Source organism: Petaurus breviceps, unplaced genomic scaffold (assembly GCF_028583685.1).
Source record: "Petaurus breviceps papuanus isolate PSGF00001 unplaced genomic scaffold, PetGlider_PUasm1.0 84, whole genome shotgun sequence".
NCBI lineage: Eukaryota > Metazoa > Chordata > Mammalia > Diprotodontia > Petauridae > Petaurus > Petaurus breviceps.
Window position 1 is genome coordinate 209212 of NW_027186645.1, and position 21179 is coordinate 230390.

At 38.1% G+C, this 21179-nt stretch overlaps 1 protein-coding gene across 2 annotated transcripts in view; it reads left to right on the top strand.

Moving 5' to 3' along the window:
• The first annotated feature begins 247 nt into the window (after window positions 1–247).
• Window positions 248–21179, top strand: part of RINT1 (RAD50 interactor 1) — a 31030-nt gene continuing 10098 nt past the window's right edge. For both annotated transcript variants that reach the window (XM_069106975.1, XM_069106976.1), the window contains exons 1-10: window positions 248–435; window positions 1771–1955; window positions 3669–3910; window positions 9448–9621; window positions 9712–9861; window positions 15682–15838; window positions 17789–17899; window positions 17998–18223; window positions 19780–19917; window positions 20617–20816. In XM_069106975.1, the coding sequence (XP_068963076.1) occupies window positions 1782–1955; window positions 3669–3910; window positions 9448–9621; window positions 9712–9861; window positions 15682–15838; window positions 17789–17899; window positions 17998–18223; window positions 19780–19917; window positions 20617–20816 (1572 nt within the window). In that variant the 5' untranslated portion in view covers window positions 248–435; window positions 1771–1781. The remainder of the gene's footprint in view (window positions 436–1770; window positions 1956–3668; window positions 3911–9447; window positions 9622–9711; window positions 9862–15681; window positions 15839–17788; window positions 17900–17997; window positions 18224–19779; window positions 19918–20616; window positions 20817–21179) is intronic.

Below are 21179 nucleotides of genomic sequence, written 5' to 3' on the forward strand. Positions count from 1 at the left end.
CATAAAGAACAACAACCAACCAACTACTACTAGTACTATTACTACTACTATTACCCAGGTTCCTAGGAAGTGCTTAGAGCATCAGGACCACAATCAGTTTAGATATCAAAACAAGATCCGGGCTCTGGCCTCACAGTATGTAGGAACTGCAGCACGGCCTCCAGCCAGGTGATGGCGCCACAGCTTAGTTTTCGGGGCCGGGGAAAGCGAGGAATGTGTTCCTCTGGGAGCGAGGGGAAGAAGTCAGCGAGTTCGGGAAAGGAAGTGGCGTTGGCAGCCACCTCGGCATTCTCCGGGGTGAAACGCCCGTCTCTGCCTCTGCGAGTCCGGCCCTGCAGAGGCTCTCTCCGCGTACCGCACGGGCTGCTCCAGGCAGGCGGGCTGCGCATGGAGCCGAGAAGACGGAGAGCAGGAGGCGGCCGGAGCTGAGCTGAGGTCAGGGAGAGCTCGGGAGCACAGACAGCCTCCTCCGGGCGGGGACGAGGGACGGGACCTTTAACCGCCCTCCTCCCCCCCCCCCAAAAGAGGAAAGAAGCCCGAGAGAGCAGCACCGGCGGGTTACACTCTGGAGGGTTAGGGGTGTGGTGTCCTGGGTTCGAGTTCCGGCTATGCCACTTATTATCTTTTCTTCCCGGGGCAAGTCTCTTGACCTCCCTCAGCAGCGGTTTTCCAGTCTGCACGATCGAGGAGGACAGGGCTGTTTCTTGGGGTCCACGGAGCCCATCCGCGGTTAAATTTCTAGGGAGTGAAACTTACTACTTTAATTGAGTTTTTAGAAATTGTAATAGCTATTGTTAATAACTGAAAATTGTGATAGTTTTCTATGTAATTGTTTTCCCGTAAAGTCCTATGTACGAAAAAAGACCAAAAAAAGTGTTCTCAGTCCAATGGGGGCGGGGCGGGGAGAGAGAACATGCAAACAGCTTTGTAAAAACAAGATGATTTCTTAAAAAGTGTTTAAGTAATGAGAACAAACACGACCGGATAAATTGGAGATAAATTAACAGATGAATAAATAATTCCTAATGGAGGGAAAACACCATGATTAAGGAGAATTGATAAAGGCTTCTTGCAGCAAGTGGCACTTTAACGGAGACTTGAAGAAAGCCAGGGAAGCTAGGAGGCTGTGAGAAGGGACAAAGCTCCATGCATGAAGGAGAGCCAGTGAAAATGCTAGAGAGAGAGAGTGTTGGGTGTGAGGAAGAGCAAGAAAGGCAATGTGTCCTGGGGGTGGAATACAGGTGGAAGGGTAGGAGGGAGTCACGTTTAACTGATGATTTTCTGTTTAATCCTGTGTTTCAGACAGCTGCTGGAGTTAATTGAAGGAAGGAAAGAAGAGGTTGCCATATACTTAGGGAAAATCAGTTTGACAGTTGAGTGGAAGGTGGACCAGAGTGGAGAGAGACTAGTCAGGAGACCAATCAGGAGCCTGTTGCAATAGCTAAGGCTTAAGTTTCATGAAAGGAAAAAAAACAATGATCTCCAACATTATTTACCCTGTCTGGTGATGATCCTTTTCCCATATAGTCTTTTGTGTATGATGAATCTTTGTTAACCCACCTATGATTTAGTAGCCGAATCTTATAGTTACTTGAAGCACGTAGAGGTTAAGGGACTTAGAGCCCATAGTCTTACCAAAGTGTCAGCTTAATAAATACTTGTGGATTGTTTGAGTGATTCCAGCATGCTGTCTTGTGTATGTTCTGTAGCATACAGTTGTTGTCATTGAGTGAATATTGTAACTTTTTGCTGTACAATTTAAAAAATTAGGTGATCTAAGAATGGCAGCTCTCGTCAGAAAAGAACAAAATAACCAAGATGTAGATACCTGTGATATTCCTTCCTACGTGTCCGAATTTGTAGAAAAGGAAATTGGAAATGATCTTAAGTCTTTAAAGAAACTTGGAAAACTCATAGAACAGCTGACAGAAAATAAAGCAAAATTAGAAGAGCAAGTAAGTATTAAACTATGTTTTTATTTAAACTATGCAAATTTGTATAGAATGAGTAACTGTAGATAAAGAGAGGAAAAACTGTTCCTGGCATTTTGTCTTTGGGATCAGGGAGAGTTAGGTAATGGTTGTATAACTCTTAAATTTATTAAGCATCCACCATCTATTAAATGTTTTGCAAAATAAATAAAAGACAAATTTCCTACTTGAATGACATGTAAGTGGAAAAATGATGTTGGTAATGTTAGTATGTTATAATTATTTTAAAGTGCTTTTACACTTAATTTTATTATTGTTTCTTTTGCAAAGATTAAGAGATTTTCTTTTCTGACTACCAAATTGGTAAAAAAAAAAAAAATAAATTTTGTGTCTATATTCTTCCTTCCCTGAACAAGGTATGCTCTTTTTAATGTATTGTTGCTTAAAATGTATTTTTACCTATACCACTGGGAAAATAGATGTAAGAATTACCATTCCTAATCTCTATATTTCCATAATATGGGAATCTGTAGTAAAGCTTTAATAAGTTAATTCCTGTTCCAACTTGGGTTCAACTTCTGGACCCTCTACTTCTCACCTGTATGACCTTGGCAAAGTAGCTGGGCCCAGTTTCTCATCTGCAACATGATAGGGGTTAGCATAAAGTATTGTTAAGATTCTTACCAGCCCTAAACCCATAATTCTGAAAACCTGTTAACTCATGGTGCCATTCTATGTTGTCTTTTTTTTTTTTTGAGGGGGGGAGGCAAGGCAATTGGGGTTAAGTGACTTGCCCAAATCACACAGCCAGTGTGTCAAGTGTCTGAGGCCACATTTGAACTCAGGTCCTCCTGACTCCAGGACTGGTGCTCTATTCACTTCACCACCTAGCTGTCTCTCATGGTACCATTCTAAATATAGGAAGAACTCTTCTCTCTTCTTTTCTCTTCTCTTCTTTTACAAGTTTACAGCTAGGGATGACAAAGCTAGTACAGAGCTGTTTCATTTCACCTTTCTATCTTGTTGGAATTGGGGGAGGCGGTAAAATTTGAAGAACTGCAGTGATGTGCAGCAATACCTTTTTGCTGATTTCCCTCTAGTCTTCTTAGATTCTTACATTTTACATATAAACAAACACAGTCCAGAGTGGGTGATTTACTGGTTCTGTGTGACACAGAGAATTTGGTTGAGTCTTTCAATCCCTAGTTTAGTTGTTCACAGGGCTTTCTCTAGAATCCCAAAGTCCCTTGTCCTTATTCTGTTTTTTGAAAAGCCACAGTTAAAGTGAACTGTGTTTTAAGTGCCTCATAGGTTATTGAGGGTTAAAACATTAGCATGATAAGAACTTTTAGAAGTGATAAAATCTAAGTAAAAGTTTGAAATTATGAGTTTGGTGTACATAGGTTATTTTTCTGATTTTTTAGTTCAGTACCATGTTAGGATAATATGAAATTGTATTATTTTCTACAAGTAATAAAGAACTTAAAATATTTTGGATATAAAAAGTAAGATTGCAGGGGCAACTAGGTGGAGCATTGAGTAAAGCGCCAGCCCTGGAGTCAGGAGAACCTGAGTTCAGTTTCAGCCTCAGACACTTAACACCCACACACAAAAACTAGCCATGTAACCTTGGGCAAGTTACTTAACCCCAATTGCCCTCCAAAAAAAAAAAAAAGTAAGATTGCAAATATTTTTACATTAATCTCCCTTTTTGTAATTTTGTGTCTGTGTTTTCAGGTACTTACAATTTCATCAGAAGTCCCTAAAAGAATTCAGAATGCCTTAAAAAATGCTGAAGATTCAAAGAAATTTCTTAGTCAGCTTCTAGAAAAAGAAACTCTTCTCTTTAGTTCAATCAACAGCCATTTGTTGACAGCACAGCCATGGATGGATGAACTTGGAGTATCGATTAGCCAAATAGAAGAGATTGAGCGGCATCTCGCCTATCTAAAGTGGATTTCACAAATAGAAGAACTAAGGTAAAAAATGCTTCATTTATTATATTCTTACTTATCATTTCCCTGGAAGCTTCTCTTTTGGTTGTCATTAAGATAGTATAATGGTAATTTTTTCATGTATTGTGAATTAATGTTAATTTTTTAGGGAGCTTTATTTCTATTTGAAAGAAAATTAGAGTTAAATAGTTAAAAATTATTTAGTATAGACAGTTTTCTTTCAATAGACATTTATTAAGGGCCTACTATAGAAGGTACTAAACACTAGTGATGCAAAGGCAAAAAATGAAATAGTTCCTTCACAGCCCTTACATTCTAATGATGGAAACAATATGCACTCATGTAGACAGATATAAAAGTCATACAAAGCAAATACAAAGTAAGCAGGTACATTGTAGGAGGTAAGACACTAGCAGACAGAAAACCCCAGAAAGACTTCATTTAGAAGTTATCTTTTGAGCTGAAGCTTGAAGGAAACCCAAGGATTCTTTGAGGCAGAGGTGAGGAAGGAGTTTTTGGAGAATAAAGGATAGCCAGTACAAAGGCCTGAAGATAGAAGATGGAGTGTTGTGTATGAGGAATGACCAGTATGTCAGTGTGTGTAATGTAATGCCAAAAGAAAGGCAACTTCCCAAGGTTCAGAATACCAGCATAGGTGCTCTCCATTTTATTCAGTGACCAACCAAGAACAGAGAAGATCAAAACATGACATCATTCCAAATACAGCATTTACTAAATGTGATTAAATAATCTCCAAGGACTACCCCACCCCAGGACCTTCCAATCATTCAATCAATTACAAAGTCTCTGTTCTAAATACTTCTCCACCCCTAGGCTATACCTTAATTAAGTCCACCACAAAGCCCCTCTTCTCAAATGGAGATTAGTTTCCAAACATAAGGTCAAAAGTTCCCCACCCCTGGATCACAATTGAATCTACCCCAGAGTTACATCAAGTTTAAACACAGCACTTAATACCCAAATGGAGGTCTTTTCTTCATCTTGACACAAGGCAAGTTCTCAGCAATCTTAGTTCCTGGGGAGACAAGGCTTAGCAAGGCCATAAGATACATTGCCAGTCCCTTCATGAATTCATCCTCTGTCTGTAGAACAGTCCTAGAACCCCTGAACACATTAGCAAAGCCCTCTCCCAGGATTTCTGTAAACATACAACAAGAAAATCCTTCAGGGCTTCTGAACCAACAGAAAGATTCCCAGACCCCTGCAACAACAGCACTGTCCTTCACCAGTGGACAGTATTCATTCTGTCTGCAGGACAGTCTCCAGACCCCTGCAACAACAGCACTGTCCTTCACCAGTGGACAGTATTCACTCTCTGTCTGCAGGACAGTCTCAGGACTTCTTAGTGAACAGCCAGGTTCCAGGACTTCTTCAACAAAAGGACTGTCTTTCACCAGTGGACAAATCTGGCAAAACAACATCAAAACAGACAGACAAAGTACCAGCAAAACAGCCATGTCTCCTCAGTCCTTGGCAGCTCAGAGGGGCAGGTCTCAAAAGTCCAGGGCAATTCAAAGCGGCCACCAGCAATTCTCTTAGTCTCTCTCTCTCTCCACGAGGTGCTGCTTCTAAAAAAGATCTTCCTCCTCTCTCTTGTCTCTCCAAATCTACATCACCAGCTCCTCCCAGTTCAGGACTTTCTTTTCACATCAACAAGTCCATCCCACAGGTGGGATTAACAAGCTCTGGGTTTTAACACAATCAGTTTGAAAACCAAGCCAATACAGGGGAATCTTTAATTGCCATTACTATCACAGTGTGCTAGCCTGTGGAGTTGTGGAGAGGAATAACACTTAAGAACTCTAGGAAAGTGAGAAGGAACCCACTTGTTAAGAGTTTTAAATACCAAACACAGGAATTTACATTTGATTCTAGAGGTTGCAGGAAGCTTCTTGTTCAGTTCTTTCAGCTGTGTCCGACTCTTTGTGACCCCATTTTGGGTTTCCCGGCAAAGATACTGCAGTGTTTTGCCATTTCCTTCTCCAGTTCATTTTACAGATGAGGAAACAGGCAAACAGGGTGAAATGACTTGCACACAGCTACTAAGTGTCTGAGCTGGTGTTTGAATTCAGGTCCTCCTGATTTCAGCCAGGGACTCTAACCACTGCAGTAGCTAGTTACCATATAAGGGAGCTATGGGAGTTTATTGAGTAGGAGAGTAACATGATTTTACATATGCTGTATGGAGGAGCACCAGGCACATGTATATCCTCTGTTTAAGTGTCTTCTGAATTTTGGTACTATCTATAGAAGAATAAAGATAAAGATTTTTTTATGGTCTGTGTCACCTGCCCAGTACTTAGTGGGCAAATTTCTTGACTTGAGACCTACTCAGTCCTGCACACTTAATGTTTCAATTCAGTTTCCTTGATCCTTAACTCTTTAGCTTTTCTACCTCATCCTCTGCCTTATCTTTGCTGTTTATTGATGTTTGCTGCAATTGCCTCAAATTAATTAGTGGTGTATATACTGTTGCTAGGAAATATTACAGTGTCTGAAAGGCTAAAGAAAAAAATAATCAAGAGGGGAAAAATAGCATTTCAAATGGAATAAAGTTAAAGTATACATTCTGCTTCAATTGAAAAACTGTCTCAATGACTATAAGTTGCTCATATTTTTCAAAAAAAAGGAAGTTATTTTATATAGTATCAATCATCAGGCTTGTATTAAAGCACCTATAATGGCCCAGCACTTTCCTGGGTGTATAAGTAGAAAGAATGAAACAATCCCTGCTCACAAGGAACTAGCATTCTAATGGGGCAGACAAGTACACATGGAAATCTGCAGCACAAATGTAAAAGCAATAAATGCAAAAACATATTAAAGTAGTTGAATATAAGATTGATTTGAGGGAGAGCACAAGCATTTGGAGGAATCAAAGGCTTCATTCAGAAGACAGTACTATCTTAAAGGAAGTGAGGGCCACAGGAGTAAGGAGGGAGTGTGTTCCAGGCATGTGGAAGGCTAGTACAGAGGAATGGAGATGGGAAATGGAATATTGCATCTGGGGAACAGAGAGAAGGCCAGTTTGACTGGATTAGGAGTGGGGGGAGGGGGAGGGAAGTACGGTATGAAGATATTTGCTTTGTAGGGTTTCAATTGATAGAGCTAGTAATAAGCCAGTGGTAAAGTTGAGGGTTCCAAAACATCTCATTCCTGTTTAAATTATATAAACTGAGATGATCAGAATTCCTCTTTTACCTATTTTGCCACATACTTGTTTTCTAGGAGGACGCCAATAAGATTCTGGTGAACGGTTTATAGGAAATGTCTCTCTTAAAATAGTATTATCCTGTATCTGGTTTTTGCAATAATCCTTGAAAGAGAAATGTATCCTAATGAAAGACTGTGACCTCTTCTTGTCAGTTGACTACAAGAATCAAAGTGACAATGAAATGGACCCTGGACTTTTAAAAAAAAGCTTTATTGAGGCGCTTTGTCTTTATATTACAAACATTTCCAGATTGCCCTTGATCTGTGAAAGCCTTCTTCTAGCAAAGTAAATTTGTTAACTAACAATAATATAGTGGCCTCATCTGAAAGTGTGGCACCCCATTACTATTTTTTTAAATGTTCTTTTTAAATAATAGGAATATTTTTTTGTCTCTCTCTTACCCAATACCTTATGGAAAAAAGAGAACAGAAAAAACAAATTCATTGTAACAGAGATGCATAGTCAAGCAGAACAACATTCTTTCATTGACTGCATATAAAAATACCCTTGTCTCATTCTGTACCTACACCTATCACTTTTCTAACAGGAAGTGGGTCATAGGTTTTCCTCAATGATACTCTAGAATCATTGATGGTCATGTTATTGATAACAATTCTTAAAGCTTTCAAAGTTGTTTGTCTTCCCAGTGTTGTGACTGATAAATTGTTTTCCAGGTTTTGCCCATGCCATTGTTCATAATTTCATTGGTCTTCAAAACAGTGTTACAGAATTGAATAATATAATTCTTTCTTCTGGTTATGCTTATTTTACTCTGCATCAGTTTATCTAAGTAATAAATATTTTTGTACATATGGAACCTTTTCCCATTTCTTTGATGTCTTTTGCGTATAGACCTAGCAGTGGTATATAGCACTGTTTAGTAACTTTTTATATGTAATTCTTGGGAGTCCCTGAAATTGAGACTTTTATAATATGAAATAGCTTTTAAATATTACATTCTTTTTAAGTAAATGAGAATGCATTTATTTTAAAACTCAAAAATTTGAATTCAGTAGTAGATGGTATTGAATTTGAGGTTGTGCTTTTTGTCTCTGTTGGGTCCCTTTCTTTCCCACTTTTTTTTTCATTATTATCCTTGAAATTCATAACCCTTTTGACTCTATATGACTTTTGTTATCATTTCTTTTTTGTTGTTGTTTTTGCTTTTTGGAGGGCAATTGGGATTAAGTGACTTGCCCAAGGTCACACGGCTAGTTTTTTTGTGTTAAGTATCTGAGGCCGGATTTGAACTCAGGACCTCCTGACTCCAGGGCCGGTGCTCTATTTACTGCGCCACCTAGCCGCCCCTGTTATCATTTCTTCTAGTTCTATAAAATAATCCTTTGGTAGTTCAGTTAGCATGACAGTGAATAACTAAATTGCTCTAAGTAGTATTGTTATTTTTATTACATTTTCTGGTCTTATTCTTGAGAAATTAGTGTCTTGGCACTTTGGGGACTAAGCTGCAGTTATCTGGAAATCTTACTTAACTGGAACACCACACAAATAATAACTCAACCATGTGAGGTAATGGAGCTGTTAATGTAGAATCTTGTTATCCAATTATAGAGTTACAGTTGAAAAGAACTTTACAGGTAATCTAGTACGACTTCCTCATTTTACAGATGAGGAAATGGAGTCCCAGAGAGGTTATGACTTGCCCAAGGTTACACAAGTAGTAAGTAGCAGAACCAAGATTCAAACATGGGTCTTCTTGACTCCAAAGTCTGTGTTGCTTCTACTCTGCCACTAGGTGACATATAATCAGGGTCTGCCAGACATAGTAGGCAGTAGGTTACCTATGTGGTAAGACTGAAGGATTGCTTTGTATTGCAACAGTGTTTGAAATTCTGCATTGCTTTGATTAATAACATTGAAGGCCTCTGATAAAACAGAAGGAAGAGTAAAGCATTATGGTATTAGCACTATATCTAGAATCAGTCAGAAAGGTTGGCTAGTCACCTAACAGGGTCCTGAAAAAAATGGGACGTGGGTCAGGTAAGTTTTAATGGTGGAGGAGAGGGACAATGACATTGGGCAATGGAGAAAGAGATCTGGAACTTGAGGTTCAAGTAAGGAAGATCCTGCCTTGGTGGGAGGATGGGGAGAGGGTTTGGGGCAGCAGATGGGTATTAGATAGTAATTAAAGGATTACAAATGAGAATGGAGGAAAGGTAAATGTTGCCTATATCATTATTTTGTTTAATCTAGGGCTATATTCAGTTTTATCTAAAAGTCAGTGGGAAATTTTTTTCTGATTTTAAACAGTTTTCCTAATTTTTTTTATTGTACTATGTGCAAATTGACTTTAATCTTTGCTTTACAGTGATAATATTCAACAATATTTAATGACCAATAATGTACCAGAGGCAGCTACTACTTTAGTATCCATGGCACAACTGGATATTAAGCTTCAGGAATCATCATGTTCTCATCTCCTTAGTTTTGTTAGGTCCACTGTTAAATTCTGGCATAAAATCCTCAAGGACAAGCTAACATGGTAGGTAACATACCCATGCTAAATATTATGGAGAGTTTATGTAGATTTCTGTTTTAACTAAAATATACTAGTATTAATTTTCTATTACAGTGACTTTGAAGAGGTATTAACACAGCTTCATTGGCCATTCATTGGACCCCCTCAGCCTCAGAATGTTGGCTTAAGTAAAATAACTGGCACACCAGAGGTATATAGTAACTTAGAGACACTGTTCTGTCAACTTCTGAAACTTCAAACCTCGTATCTTTTTGGAACTAACATTTTTTATGCAGTCAGTATGTGATTAAAGAGTGAAATCTTTTTAAAATGCACTGTATGTGTGTGTGTGTGTGTGTGTAAGAGAGAGAGAGAGAGAGAGAGATGAACTTAGAAATTATTATATTATTGTCATTGGATTTGGACCTGATCTTCATATGCCCTTGCATAAAATGTAATGTCCTCTTTTAAAACAATGTTTATAGGTCGAGTAAGAATTTCAGAATGTTTGCTTGACCCAAGAGACTTGTATTTCCTTCAGAGAGAAAATGTTACTTTGTATCTGTTATTTTTATCATACCTATAGGTTCCTTGAGACAAATATTAGAAATCAATCAGGGGCGGCTAGGTGGCACAATGAATAGAACACTGGCCCCGGAGTCAGAAGGACCTGAGTTCAAATCTGGCCTCAAACACTTAACACAAAACTAATCATGTGACGAAGGGCAAGTCACTTAACCCCAATTGCCCTACCTTCCCCCCCTCCAAAAAGCAAGAAAAAAAAGAAAAGAAAAATGAACTTAGATTCTCATGTGGGAGGGGAGACACGTACATATAAAAGTATCTACAGCGTAAATTAAAAAAAAAGAAATCGGTCAGTAAATGTTTTACATGCCTGCTGTGTTAATGGGCTTTCTGCTAGGCACTGGAGACTTAAAAGCAGAAGAAAAGTAGTCATTGCTTTCAAGCAGCTGACATTTTATTTATTGAGATATGGCCATACGTAGGTACAGAACATACTTGTGGCCCATGGGAATCGTTTTCAGAAAAGGCTTATAACTGTATGTGCTGGGATCTTACCCAAGGGAGTGTGACCCTTCATTCCCCACCCCACCGAGAGGGAGTCATAGTTTTTGTTTTTTTCTTTTTTCCTTATTCTTTCTGGTTCATTATGTCCTCACACTAGAGTAGAATTCAGTCTCTTAATAGGGGAAAATCTAAGTTTTTTTTTCTTGAAAGACATTTTGTGAATTTGTTTTCTCCTCTGTAATCTCATTACTGTCAATACTCTTGTTTATTCTGTTCTCTTTTTTTTTTCTTTTTGGAGGGCAATTGGGGTTAAGTAACTTGCCCAAGGTCACACAGCTAGTTTGTGTGTTTGTTAAGTGTCTGAGGCCGGATCCGAACTCAGGTTCTCCTGACTCTAGGGCCGGCACTCTTCTCATTGCGCCACCTAGCCGCCCCTATTCTGTTATCTTTAGAGGAAAAACTGACAAATTGGCTCTGTTGGGCAAGTTTTGAATACATATCTGCTCTAGACCTATTAGAGTATAAAATGAGAGTTCATATTGAGAATAGGAAATATTTCTAATATTTACACAGTACCTTTCTTGTACACAGGCATGAAAATAATTTTTGAATTACTGGGGTATAGTTGAAATAGCATTAAACTTGAGACTCAGAAGAGGGGTTTAGATCTGATCTCTGACAGTTGCTAACACTGTAAGCCTGGGAGTCAGTCAGTCAGTAAACATTTATTAAGTGTCTGCCATGTGCCAGGCTCTGTCCTAAGCACTGGGGATACAAAGAAGGTAAATAACAACAGTCAGTCCCTACCCTTGAGGAGCTGACAATGGGAGAGACAATGTGTAAATAACTATGTACAAACAAGCTACATGCAGTATAAATTGGAAGTAATCAATAGAAGGACAGCCCTAGAATTAAGAGTCATCAGGAAAGCATTCCTGTAGAAGATGGGATTTTATTTTATTCTATTTAATTATTTATTTATTTTTGCTTTTTGGAGGGTAATTGGGGTTAAGTGACTTGCCCAAAGTCACATGGCTAGTGTGTCAAGTGTCTGAGGCCAAATTTGAACTCAGGTCCTCCTGACTCTAGGGCCGATGCTCTATTCACTGTGCCACCTAGCCGCCCCAAGAAGATGGGATTTTAACTCGGACTTGAAGGAAGCTAAGAAGTAAAGATGTAAAGTAAATTAAATAAAAATAAAAATAAAAAAAAGTAAAGTCTAGAGATGGTGTGTCTCTTGAAGAACATCAAGGAGACCAATGTCACTGTGTCATAGTTTGTGGGAGAGAGTAAGGCATACGGAGGCTAGAAATCTAGGAGGGGGTTAGGTTAAGAAGGGCTTTGAGCTCCAAAGAGAGGGTTTTAAATTTGATCCTGGGGATTATGGGAACCACTGGAATTTATTGAGCAGTGGGGAGAGACATGGTCAGAACTTTGCTTTAGGCAGATCACTTTGACTCCACTTTAAGTGGAGGATGGTTTGGAGTGGGGAGAGGCTTGTGGCAGGCAGAACAACAAGATGGCAGTTGCAGTAGGCCAGGTCTCAGATGATGAGGTCCTATAGCCAGATGGTAGCAGAGTTGGAGGGTGAAAGGGAACATATGCAAGAGGTGTTAAAAGGTGAAATCGACTAGGAAGGGTGAGTGAGAGTGAGGAGTCAAGGTGACGCCTAGGTTTTGAGCCCGGGGTACCTTTCACAGTAACAGAAAAGTTTGGAAATGGGGAGGATTTGGGGTGGGGGAGGTGGGGAATGAGTTCAGTTTTGTACATGATGAGTTTAAGATGTCTATAGGATCTCCAACTTGAGATGTCTAATAGGCATTTGGAGATGAATTTGCTGGAAAAGCAATTTGAGAATCAACAGCATAAAGATAATAATTGAATCCATGGAAGCCATTGACATCCCTAGGGAGAAAAAAAAGAGGATATGGTTAGAACTCTGTGGGACAACCATGGCTAGCAGGTCTGATCTGGATGAAGATCCAGCAAAGAGACTGAGCAAGAGTGGTCAGATAGGTAGAAGGAATATCAAAAAGAGGGGTGTCAGCAGTATTAAATGCTGCAGAAAGGTCAAGAAGAATGAGCATTGAGAAGTGGCCATTAGATTTGGCAGTTAAGAGATCATTGGCAACTTTAGGGAGAGTGGTTTTGGGTGACTGATGATAGCCACACTGTAGAGAGCTAAGAAGAGAATGAGAGGAAAGGAAGTGGAGGGTCCGATTATAGAAAAAAATTTAACCTCGATCCTCAGTTTCCTTATCTGTAAAATGAGACTAATAATGCCTGCAGTACTTATGAGTAATGTTGGGAAAAGCATCATAACAGTTGGACCTTATCATCATTGTCATCTTCCTTATCATTATTGACCATGATGCTTTGCATGATCTATGAGTGAACAAATGAAAAATGAATTTATTAAGCTCTTTTATGCAAAGCACTGGGGATGAAAATAGAAAAGTAATACAGTGCCTGTCTTACTTTCAAGGATTTCATATTCTAATTGTAGAGACATATGAAAGATTTTATCTGTAAATCAGATGGAAAGGTCCCCTGATCCTTAGGTTGCAGCAGAAAAGCAGATGTTACTGTCTCTTCTTTAATGTTGTTTGCTCTGAAAAAAGCTCATATGAATTTCTGATCTGGGACCATTTGACAGTGCCAGGGACTTTGGTAACAAGTCCTAGATCTTCAGTAACTATGGCTTTAGCACAGCTAAACCTGCAAGAACAGTTGCCAGGATGTGTTTCCACAGAAACTGCTTCTCAGTGTAATGACTGTAGACACTGAGCTATGTTTCAAGTGAAATTTAGCAAAAGGTAAATGGACAATTTTCTGAGCAAGATAACATTTTATTAGCAGGGTCATGCTGCTGTAAATAAATGGGTCAATGGCTTGCCTCCATTTATGACAAGAACCCCAAGCAAAAGTTCAGAGTTCCCCTTATATAGGTTTTGGGGAGTGCAGAACAAAAACCAGAACAGGGGAGATGATATCATAGGATCGAGGGTAACATGATTGGTTACAGAATTAAGGTGCAGGGAACAATGTGATTGGTTAGACGTTTGGTAGTGAGGGCTAGCAGTGATCCCCTCCTCTCCTGAGAGTTCAGATGCAAGATGGTAAACCAAACGTCATTGAAGGATAGCTTGGTGGTATAAAGCTATTAGGGCTGGCTCCCTTGTGTTCATCAGCATTCCCCAAGGTCAGTTAAATTCCTTGAGGCAAGAATAGATCTATGATTAGCAAGAGAATTGGATTTTTAAACTTAACACATTACAGATGAGATGAACTCTGGACCAAGTTCAGAAACAGAGAACCATGACTTAAGACAAAAGCAGTTAATTGTAAATAGGATCAATAAAAAAAATAACACAGGATCAATTCACTCTTCTGAGCTGGAAGCATTACTTTTCCCAGGGCTCTTAGGTTCAGAGTCCTGAGCTATCTCCATCACGGTTTGAAAGGAGATAGTGGTCAAATTAGTGGTGATGGTTTAACTTGCTTGGCACAGGCTGCTTCCTTTCTCTCTCTCAGGGTGTCTTACTATTTCTACTAGTCTGATTTGCCTGCCTGGTGGGTAGCCTGGTGGTGATGACTGGTCCCTTCCCACAACGATAGCTATGAAGGCTGGGCTAGAAGAAGGACTGATCGTCTATTCTGGGGATGCTACCATTCCCAGGACTCTTTTGCTTATCTACCTTTTGGGGGCAGAGAGTCAGCAGTTGCTACTTCTGGTGGTGAGGAAGCTGAGCTTCTCCACAATGATTTTTCTCCTCAAAGATGCGTGCAGTGACTGAGCTGGAAGCATATCTGAGCACCATTATTCCCAAAACTTTGGGGTTCAGAATATGAGACTGTCGAGGTTTGAGGGAAGAATGGTGGTCAAGCTGGTGGTGGAGGTTTGATTTGCCAGGCAAATGGTGATCACCCACTTAATGAAAATTCTAACCCCTCCATATTTCATGTTGTTGTAACTCTTAATCATAGTATACCGTAAATCCTTCATAAAGGATTTACCAAGATTAATGGAAACTGTTCTTTTTTCTTTCGTATTTTTAGGATACTAAGCTACTGCTTGAGTTGGCTATGAATGTAACAGTTGAATAATTTAACTTATTTCAGTATTAATTTTTTTAATTTAATAAACGTTATATATTTTGTGTTTGTTTTTTAAAATAAATTCTTGATACTTTTATATCCCCCAAATTCCCCTTTCTCCCTCCCAGAGAACCATCCCAAATAAAAAATAGTATTTTTAACAAAAAAAAAAAAAGGAAAAATAAAGGGGAAAAAATTAGGAAAACTGATCAGTCTTTCAAAAAAGTCTGAAAATATGTGTAGTGTACTATGCCCATGGATCTGTTACCTCTCAAGGGGGTAAGATAAGCTGTCTTCTCCTATCTTCTTTGGAGACATGCTTGTTCTTTGTAATCTTGCATCGTGCACTTTTGAGAGTTCTGTGATTGCTTCTATTTATGTTATTGTCATTCTATATCTTGGGTTTTGGGGGGTCTTAATTCATTTTACCTCAGTTTATATAGATCTTTTGCTCTTCTGTAGTCATATTTGTCATTTCTTAAAACACAGTATCATGCCATTACATTCTTTGTTTAACCATAAATTACTATGAATATTGTGGTGTACATGGGGGTCTTCTTATCAGTGACCTCCTTGGGGGTATGGAAGCTAGTAGTAGTAGAATCTCTGAATAAAAATGGTTAAAATTGGGGAGGCTAGGTGGCGCAGTGAATAGAGCACTGGCTTTGGAGTCAGGAGGATCTGAGTTCAAATCCAGCCTCCCACACTTACACACACACAAACTAGCCATGTGACCTTGGGCAAGTCACTTAACCCCAACTGCCCTCCAAAAAGCAACCAAAAAAAAATGGTTAAAATTAAGTTCATGTTACATTCCTCCTGGCTCCAAGGCTGGGGCTCTATAGTTCCATCTAGCTGCCCCATCATGTTACATTCCAATGCTGAATAGTTTTTTATAAATTTATGATTTGTAAGCATATGATTTTGGGGACTTTTACCTTGACTTAATCATCTCAGAGATGAATTACTGACTGAACCAAAACAACTTCCAGAAAAATATTCTCTTCCAGCTTCACCTCTGGTCATCCTTCCCATTCAGATTATGCTGACTCCCCTCCAGAAGAGGTTCAGGTATCACTTCAGTGGGAATCGACAAACTAATGTTATAAGCAAGGTATGAAGTTGTCATCTTTTATATGAGATTTTTCTTTGCATCAAATATTATTTGTATGCTTTAGTTGTTTTAAATGAAAACATGACTCCATTCAGAAACCTTTGGGGTTAACATTTTGTTCTTTAGAAATCCAGATTCCTTTAGTCTGACTAGAAACCTACCTTAGAAAAATGCATTTATGGGACTTGTGATGTGCATGAGTTGGGCCATTTATCCCATTAATATGATGCAACACTATTGCTTGCACTGCAACAAACTCTTTCTACTACTTAATTACCTTTCTTAAAACAAGAATACAAGGATGTTTTTATTATGTCCGTTTTTATAACTGGATCCACATACATTTTAGCGTTTGGATTCTTCCAAGGTTGGGAGGGGGGAAGAGGAGGAGGAGGAGAAGGAAGAGGAAGCTGGAAGATGCAGAGCAATGGATTTTGTGCAGAGGTTGAGCCTGAAAAAGGTAGGTCAGTACAAGGAGAGGGCAGAAAAATGGGAGATAGGGAAGGGCTTTGGGATAGAGATTACTGTCAACCGTGTAACTTTCCATTTGTTGCCCATTGGCTAACTTTTTGTTTAGGAATTTCTTCTGTTCACACTACATGCATTCAGGCTTTCTTCAACCTGAAGAAATGGGAAACAATCTTGCATATGCTTGTTTTCATAAAATAATAATGATGTTATTAAAAACCACACCGTTCAATGCATTGTTTATTCAATAGTTAAAATATAGTTTGCCTTTCTGTAATTTGAAAATAAATAAGGATTTAATGAGCATGGGAGATATACTGATTTTTTAAACAATGATTTACTTTTGTTTGTAATGAAACTTCTTTTTTGGAGGAGAAAAGAGAAATAGAGCAGGGCTGAACAGAGAGAAGTCTAGAAGAGGACAGGGCTATGGAGTTGAAGTCATGGAGGGACAGCAAGGAATGTTTGGACTTGTGTCAAGTTTTTTATCAAGCTCAGCCTTTATTTTGTGGGGGGGTTTTTTTAGTTATTGTTTATTTATGTATCTTTAGGCTTAGCCTTTTTAAAACCAGTATTCTGCTACCAGCTCTTTCCTCAAAAACTGTTTGCCCCTCTCAGCCAGAAATACTGTCATGAATAATTCTCAGAGACATGTATTCTAGGTCCTTGGGGAAAGAGTGAAATTCGAGGGGGAAAGACCATCAGAATTCAAAATGGTTCTTTTATTTGTTATCAAACCTCATTGTATATAGTTAATGTAGCTCCAATCTGGAGAGGGTTCTATTGGATAATTTAATTAATTGCCTTTGATTTTAGGCATTGAACTCTGATATTAGAAAGATGAAGGCATAACACAGACTGGCTTAAAATAATTTCTTTTTAGAAATTATTTTAATTTCTCCTTTAAAAGGGAAAAAAAACAAAGTCATATTTTTAAGTACCCATTCCAAAATTTCTCATTTTACAGACTGTCATAGTCATTTTCTTTTTCTGTGTACCCTGAGTATTTTTTAAAAGTATGTTACTAGGGGTGGCTAGTTGGTGTAGTGAATAGAGCACTGGCCCTGGAGTCAGGAGGACCTGAGTTCAAATCTGGCCTCAGATTCTTAACACAAAACTAGCCATGTGACCTTGGGCAAATCACTTAACCCCAATTGCCCTACCTTCCCCCCTCCAAAAAGCAAAAATAATAATAAATAAAAGAAAATTAATTTTTAAAAAGTATGTTACTAGCTTTTAGCACCATTTTTTAAAGTTGTGGATATTGGAATTAGTTTGATGTATATTTGAACACTTTAATGCCAAATTCTAGTTAAGTATAAAATATAGGACAGAAATACTACTTTTTCAGATAGAAGGATTTTCAATTGACCTCAATGAGGTTAATTATGATATTGTGTTAGGCAATGAAATAAATGTATTTTGTAAGGTTAATTTTAATCCTGATTTTGTAACACATTTTTGTTTTGTTTTCTTTTTCAGCCTGAGTGGTACCTGACTCAGGTACTTATGTGGATTGGAAACCATGCCAGGTTTCTAGATGAGAAAATTCAGCCAATATTAGATAAAGTCGGCTCTTCTGTAAATGCAAGGGTAAGAAAACCATTATCAGAGTGCCCATTTTAAAGCTTAAGTGTGTATTACATAATACTGACATGTTATTTATATATATGTGCTTCTCTTTCTTCTAGCTAGAATTTTCTCGTGCTCTTATGATGCTGGTTCTTGAGAAATTAGCTGCTGATATTCCTTGTCTTTTGTATGATGACAGTCTCTTCTGTCACTTGGTGGATGAAGTACTTCTGTTTGAAAGGGAGCTACAAAGTGTTCATGGATATCCCAGCAGCTTTCCTAGTTGTATGCATATTCTTTCAGAGGAGACCTGCTTTCAAAGATGGTTAACCATGGAAAGAAAATGTAAGAAGCTGTATTGTTATTAGGCTTGGGAGGGAGACAAGGTGTGTACATATATGGTTTATTGTTTTTGTGCTTTTCCCCTGGCCCAGAGAGATCAGAAGCAGGGAAACCAATTAGGAGACTATTCTAATAGTACAGATGAGAGATGATGATTAGCTTGTACGTACTAACATAACGGCCATGGGAGTGGAGTGAAGGCAGCATGTATAAGAGATGCCATGGAAGAAAACTGACAGAATTTGACAACTATTTGGAGATAGGTAAGGGAAATGAGAGGGAAGCATTTAAGGTGCCTTAGGTTACAAATGTAGGTGAGTAGGAATACAGTGGTATACACAACATAAATAGGGGAGTTTGAAAAGGAGGCAGGATTAGAGGGAAAGATCCTGAGTTCTCAGGTTTAGTGCCATCTCATTCATTTCCGTCTTGCCATGAGAGCTAGGTGGAGAAAGAAACAAATATATAGGCAAAAGGAAAAAGAGGAGGCAGATGTTTAAGAAGGGTGATTGTGTTGACCCAGAAGCTACAGGAACAGAGATGAGAAGTGCCAGGTCCTTGTACACAACTGACTGAAGTCTTCTGAGAACTTGTCACCCTTTCTAGATTCCAAAGAACTCTTATCTCTACTATCTAATGATAAAAGACTCTTACCATTAGAATATTCCTTCATATTGGACATTCTGTCCTTTAATGTAAGACCTACATGAGTGAAATAACTTATTTTTGGTCTGGGGTTTACCAGTTGAATTACTTCCTTTCCTTTTCCTCTTGTGGAATTTTACTACTCCTAACCATTGTATAGTTTATATTTTTATTGGGGCGTGTACAAATGTCCTCATCTGTTAAATGCAAGGGTTAATTGAATTAGATCAGGGGTTCTTAACTTGGTCTCCATAAAATTTTTTTAAATTTTGATAATTATTTTAATAGAATTTATATTTGAAAATATATTATATTAAAAATCAATATTTTGAGAAAGCATCCATAGACTTCACCAGACTGCCAAAGGGGTCCATGATACAGAAAATACTATGATTCCTGAAATCTATTCTAACTCTAAAATTCTGTGATTCTGAGAATGGCATAAGAAAAATAACTATAGGTGGTAGATATGGACTTGAGGTCAAGAAGACCTGAGTTCAGATCCTGCCTCAGATACTTAATTAGCTTTATGATCTTGGGCAAGTCACTTCTGCCTGCCTCAATTTTCTCGTGAAATAAAGGGGTTGGACTTGATAGTCTCTAATGTCTTTCCTAGCTTTAAATCTATGATTCTATGACTCTTTGGCTTATAGTATTTACAATGTCAGAAGAATCTTCAGTAATAGCATATGTCAATTAAATACATAATTATTTTAGGACACCTTCATTAGGAATGAGTATTTTAATGTTAAAATAAGAAGGTCTGATGTAATTTAGACAATGGAAAATGGCAGGTGTTTAGTTTCAGAGTTTTTGTTTCTTTTTTTTTTAAATCATGATCCTTCCTAAGAAACTTGAGTTTGAAGATGGGTGGTATGAACACTTCAAGTGACATAACTTTGTATTCATTTCAGTTGCTCTTCAGAAGATGGACTCGATGCTTTCATCAGAAGCTGCCTGGGTCTCACAGTACAAGGATATTACTGATGTTGATGAAATGAAAGTTCCAGATTGTGCAGAGACTTTTATGACCTTGCTGCTGGTTATAACAGGTAATTATGTTTTGAGATTTGACTACTCAAATGTGTATTTTCAAGTAATTGGAAAATCTTACTTCAGTTAAAATGAAGACCACACTCTGTAATACAGAGCCATCTTAAAAATTTAGATTTGGGCAGATTATGACCCAGTGTTCTACTTCTGAAATTTTTTAATAATTCAGAAGAGACCTTAGGAATTTATATATATATGGAGAAGATTGCTGTACTGCTCCAGATAAAAGCAAATGAGTAGAAATTTCATAAAACACAGAGCTTGGGAATCTTAAGTCTCTCCAGTAAATACTTAATAGTTGGTTGGTTAGTATATTCTTGACTATAAATTATAAAAATAGAGGAAGATGTTATTCTTTTTGAATTGGTATAATAATGAGAAATGTTCTCCCTAATATTTATATATGTCAAAGGGAGACACCATAGTCTCTGTCCATCTCTTCTCCAGATGCTCTCTCAGGTCCTCCACCCCTGTCCTAGCTGTCCTGGCTCTGTCCATCCACTCTCTCTTAAGTTTCCATACTTGTCTGCTGGCAGTAACAGTTCACAAAAAAAGGGGCCATGATTGTGTATTGTAACCAATTTAATAATTTTCCTGTATTTTTAGAAAACAAATGACTTGAAAAGAACACTGAAAATTTCTAATTTGGAAATATCCGTTAAATCAAATTCCCAATGTTGTTTTGACTTTCTGTGCAGACAGGTACAAGAATCTTCCTACAGCTTCTAGAAAGCTTCAGTTTCTGGAGTTACAGAAAGATTTAGTTGATGATTTCAGGATACGATTAACTCAGGTTATGAAAGAAGAGACCAGAGCCTCCCTTGCCTTTCGATACTGTGCAATTCTTAATGCTGTCAACTACATTGCTACAGTACTAGCAGACTGGGCCGACAATGTTGTAAGTGGATGGTTTTTTTTCTGTTAAATAATTCAGTTATTTTAAGTAAACATTATTCTAGACTATTTCATTCTTTCAAAAGTTTAAATATACAAGGGATACTAACTTGATAATTTTGAGACTATATGACCAAAGTATAGGATTTTCTCAACTTGAAACATCAAATGTGGTAAGTAATCCTGGTATTCTAATTAACTGAATCATTGGAGAACAAGAGAGTCAGCCATCCCACCAGTACAATTTATAAGTGATGGCACAAACATTGTCTCTCGGGATAGTTTTTCTTTCAGTTTTATTCCCAAAGGACATATACAGGAGTTTTATTACCTTAACTTTAAAATAATTTTTTAGATTCATTAATTA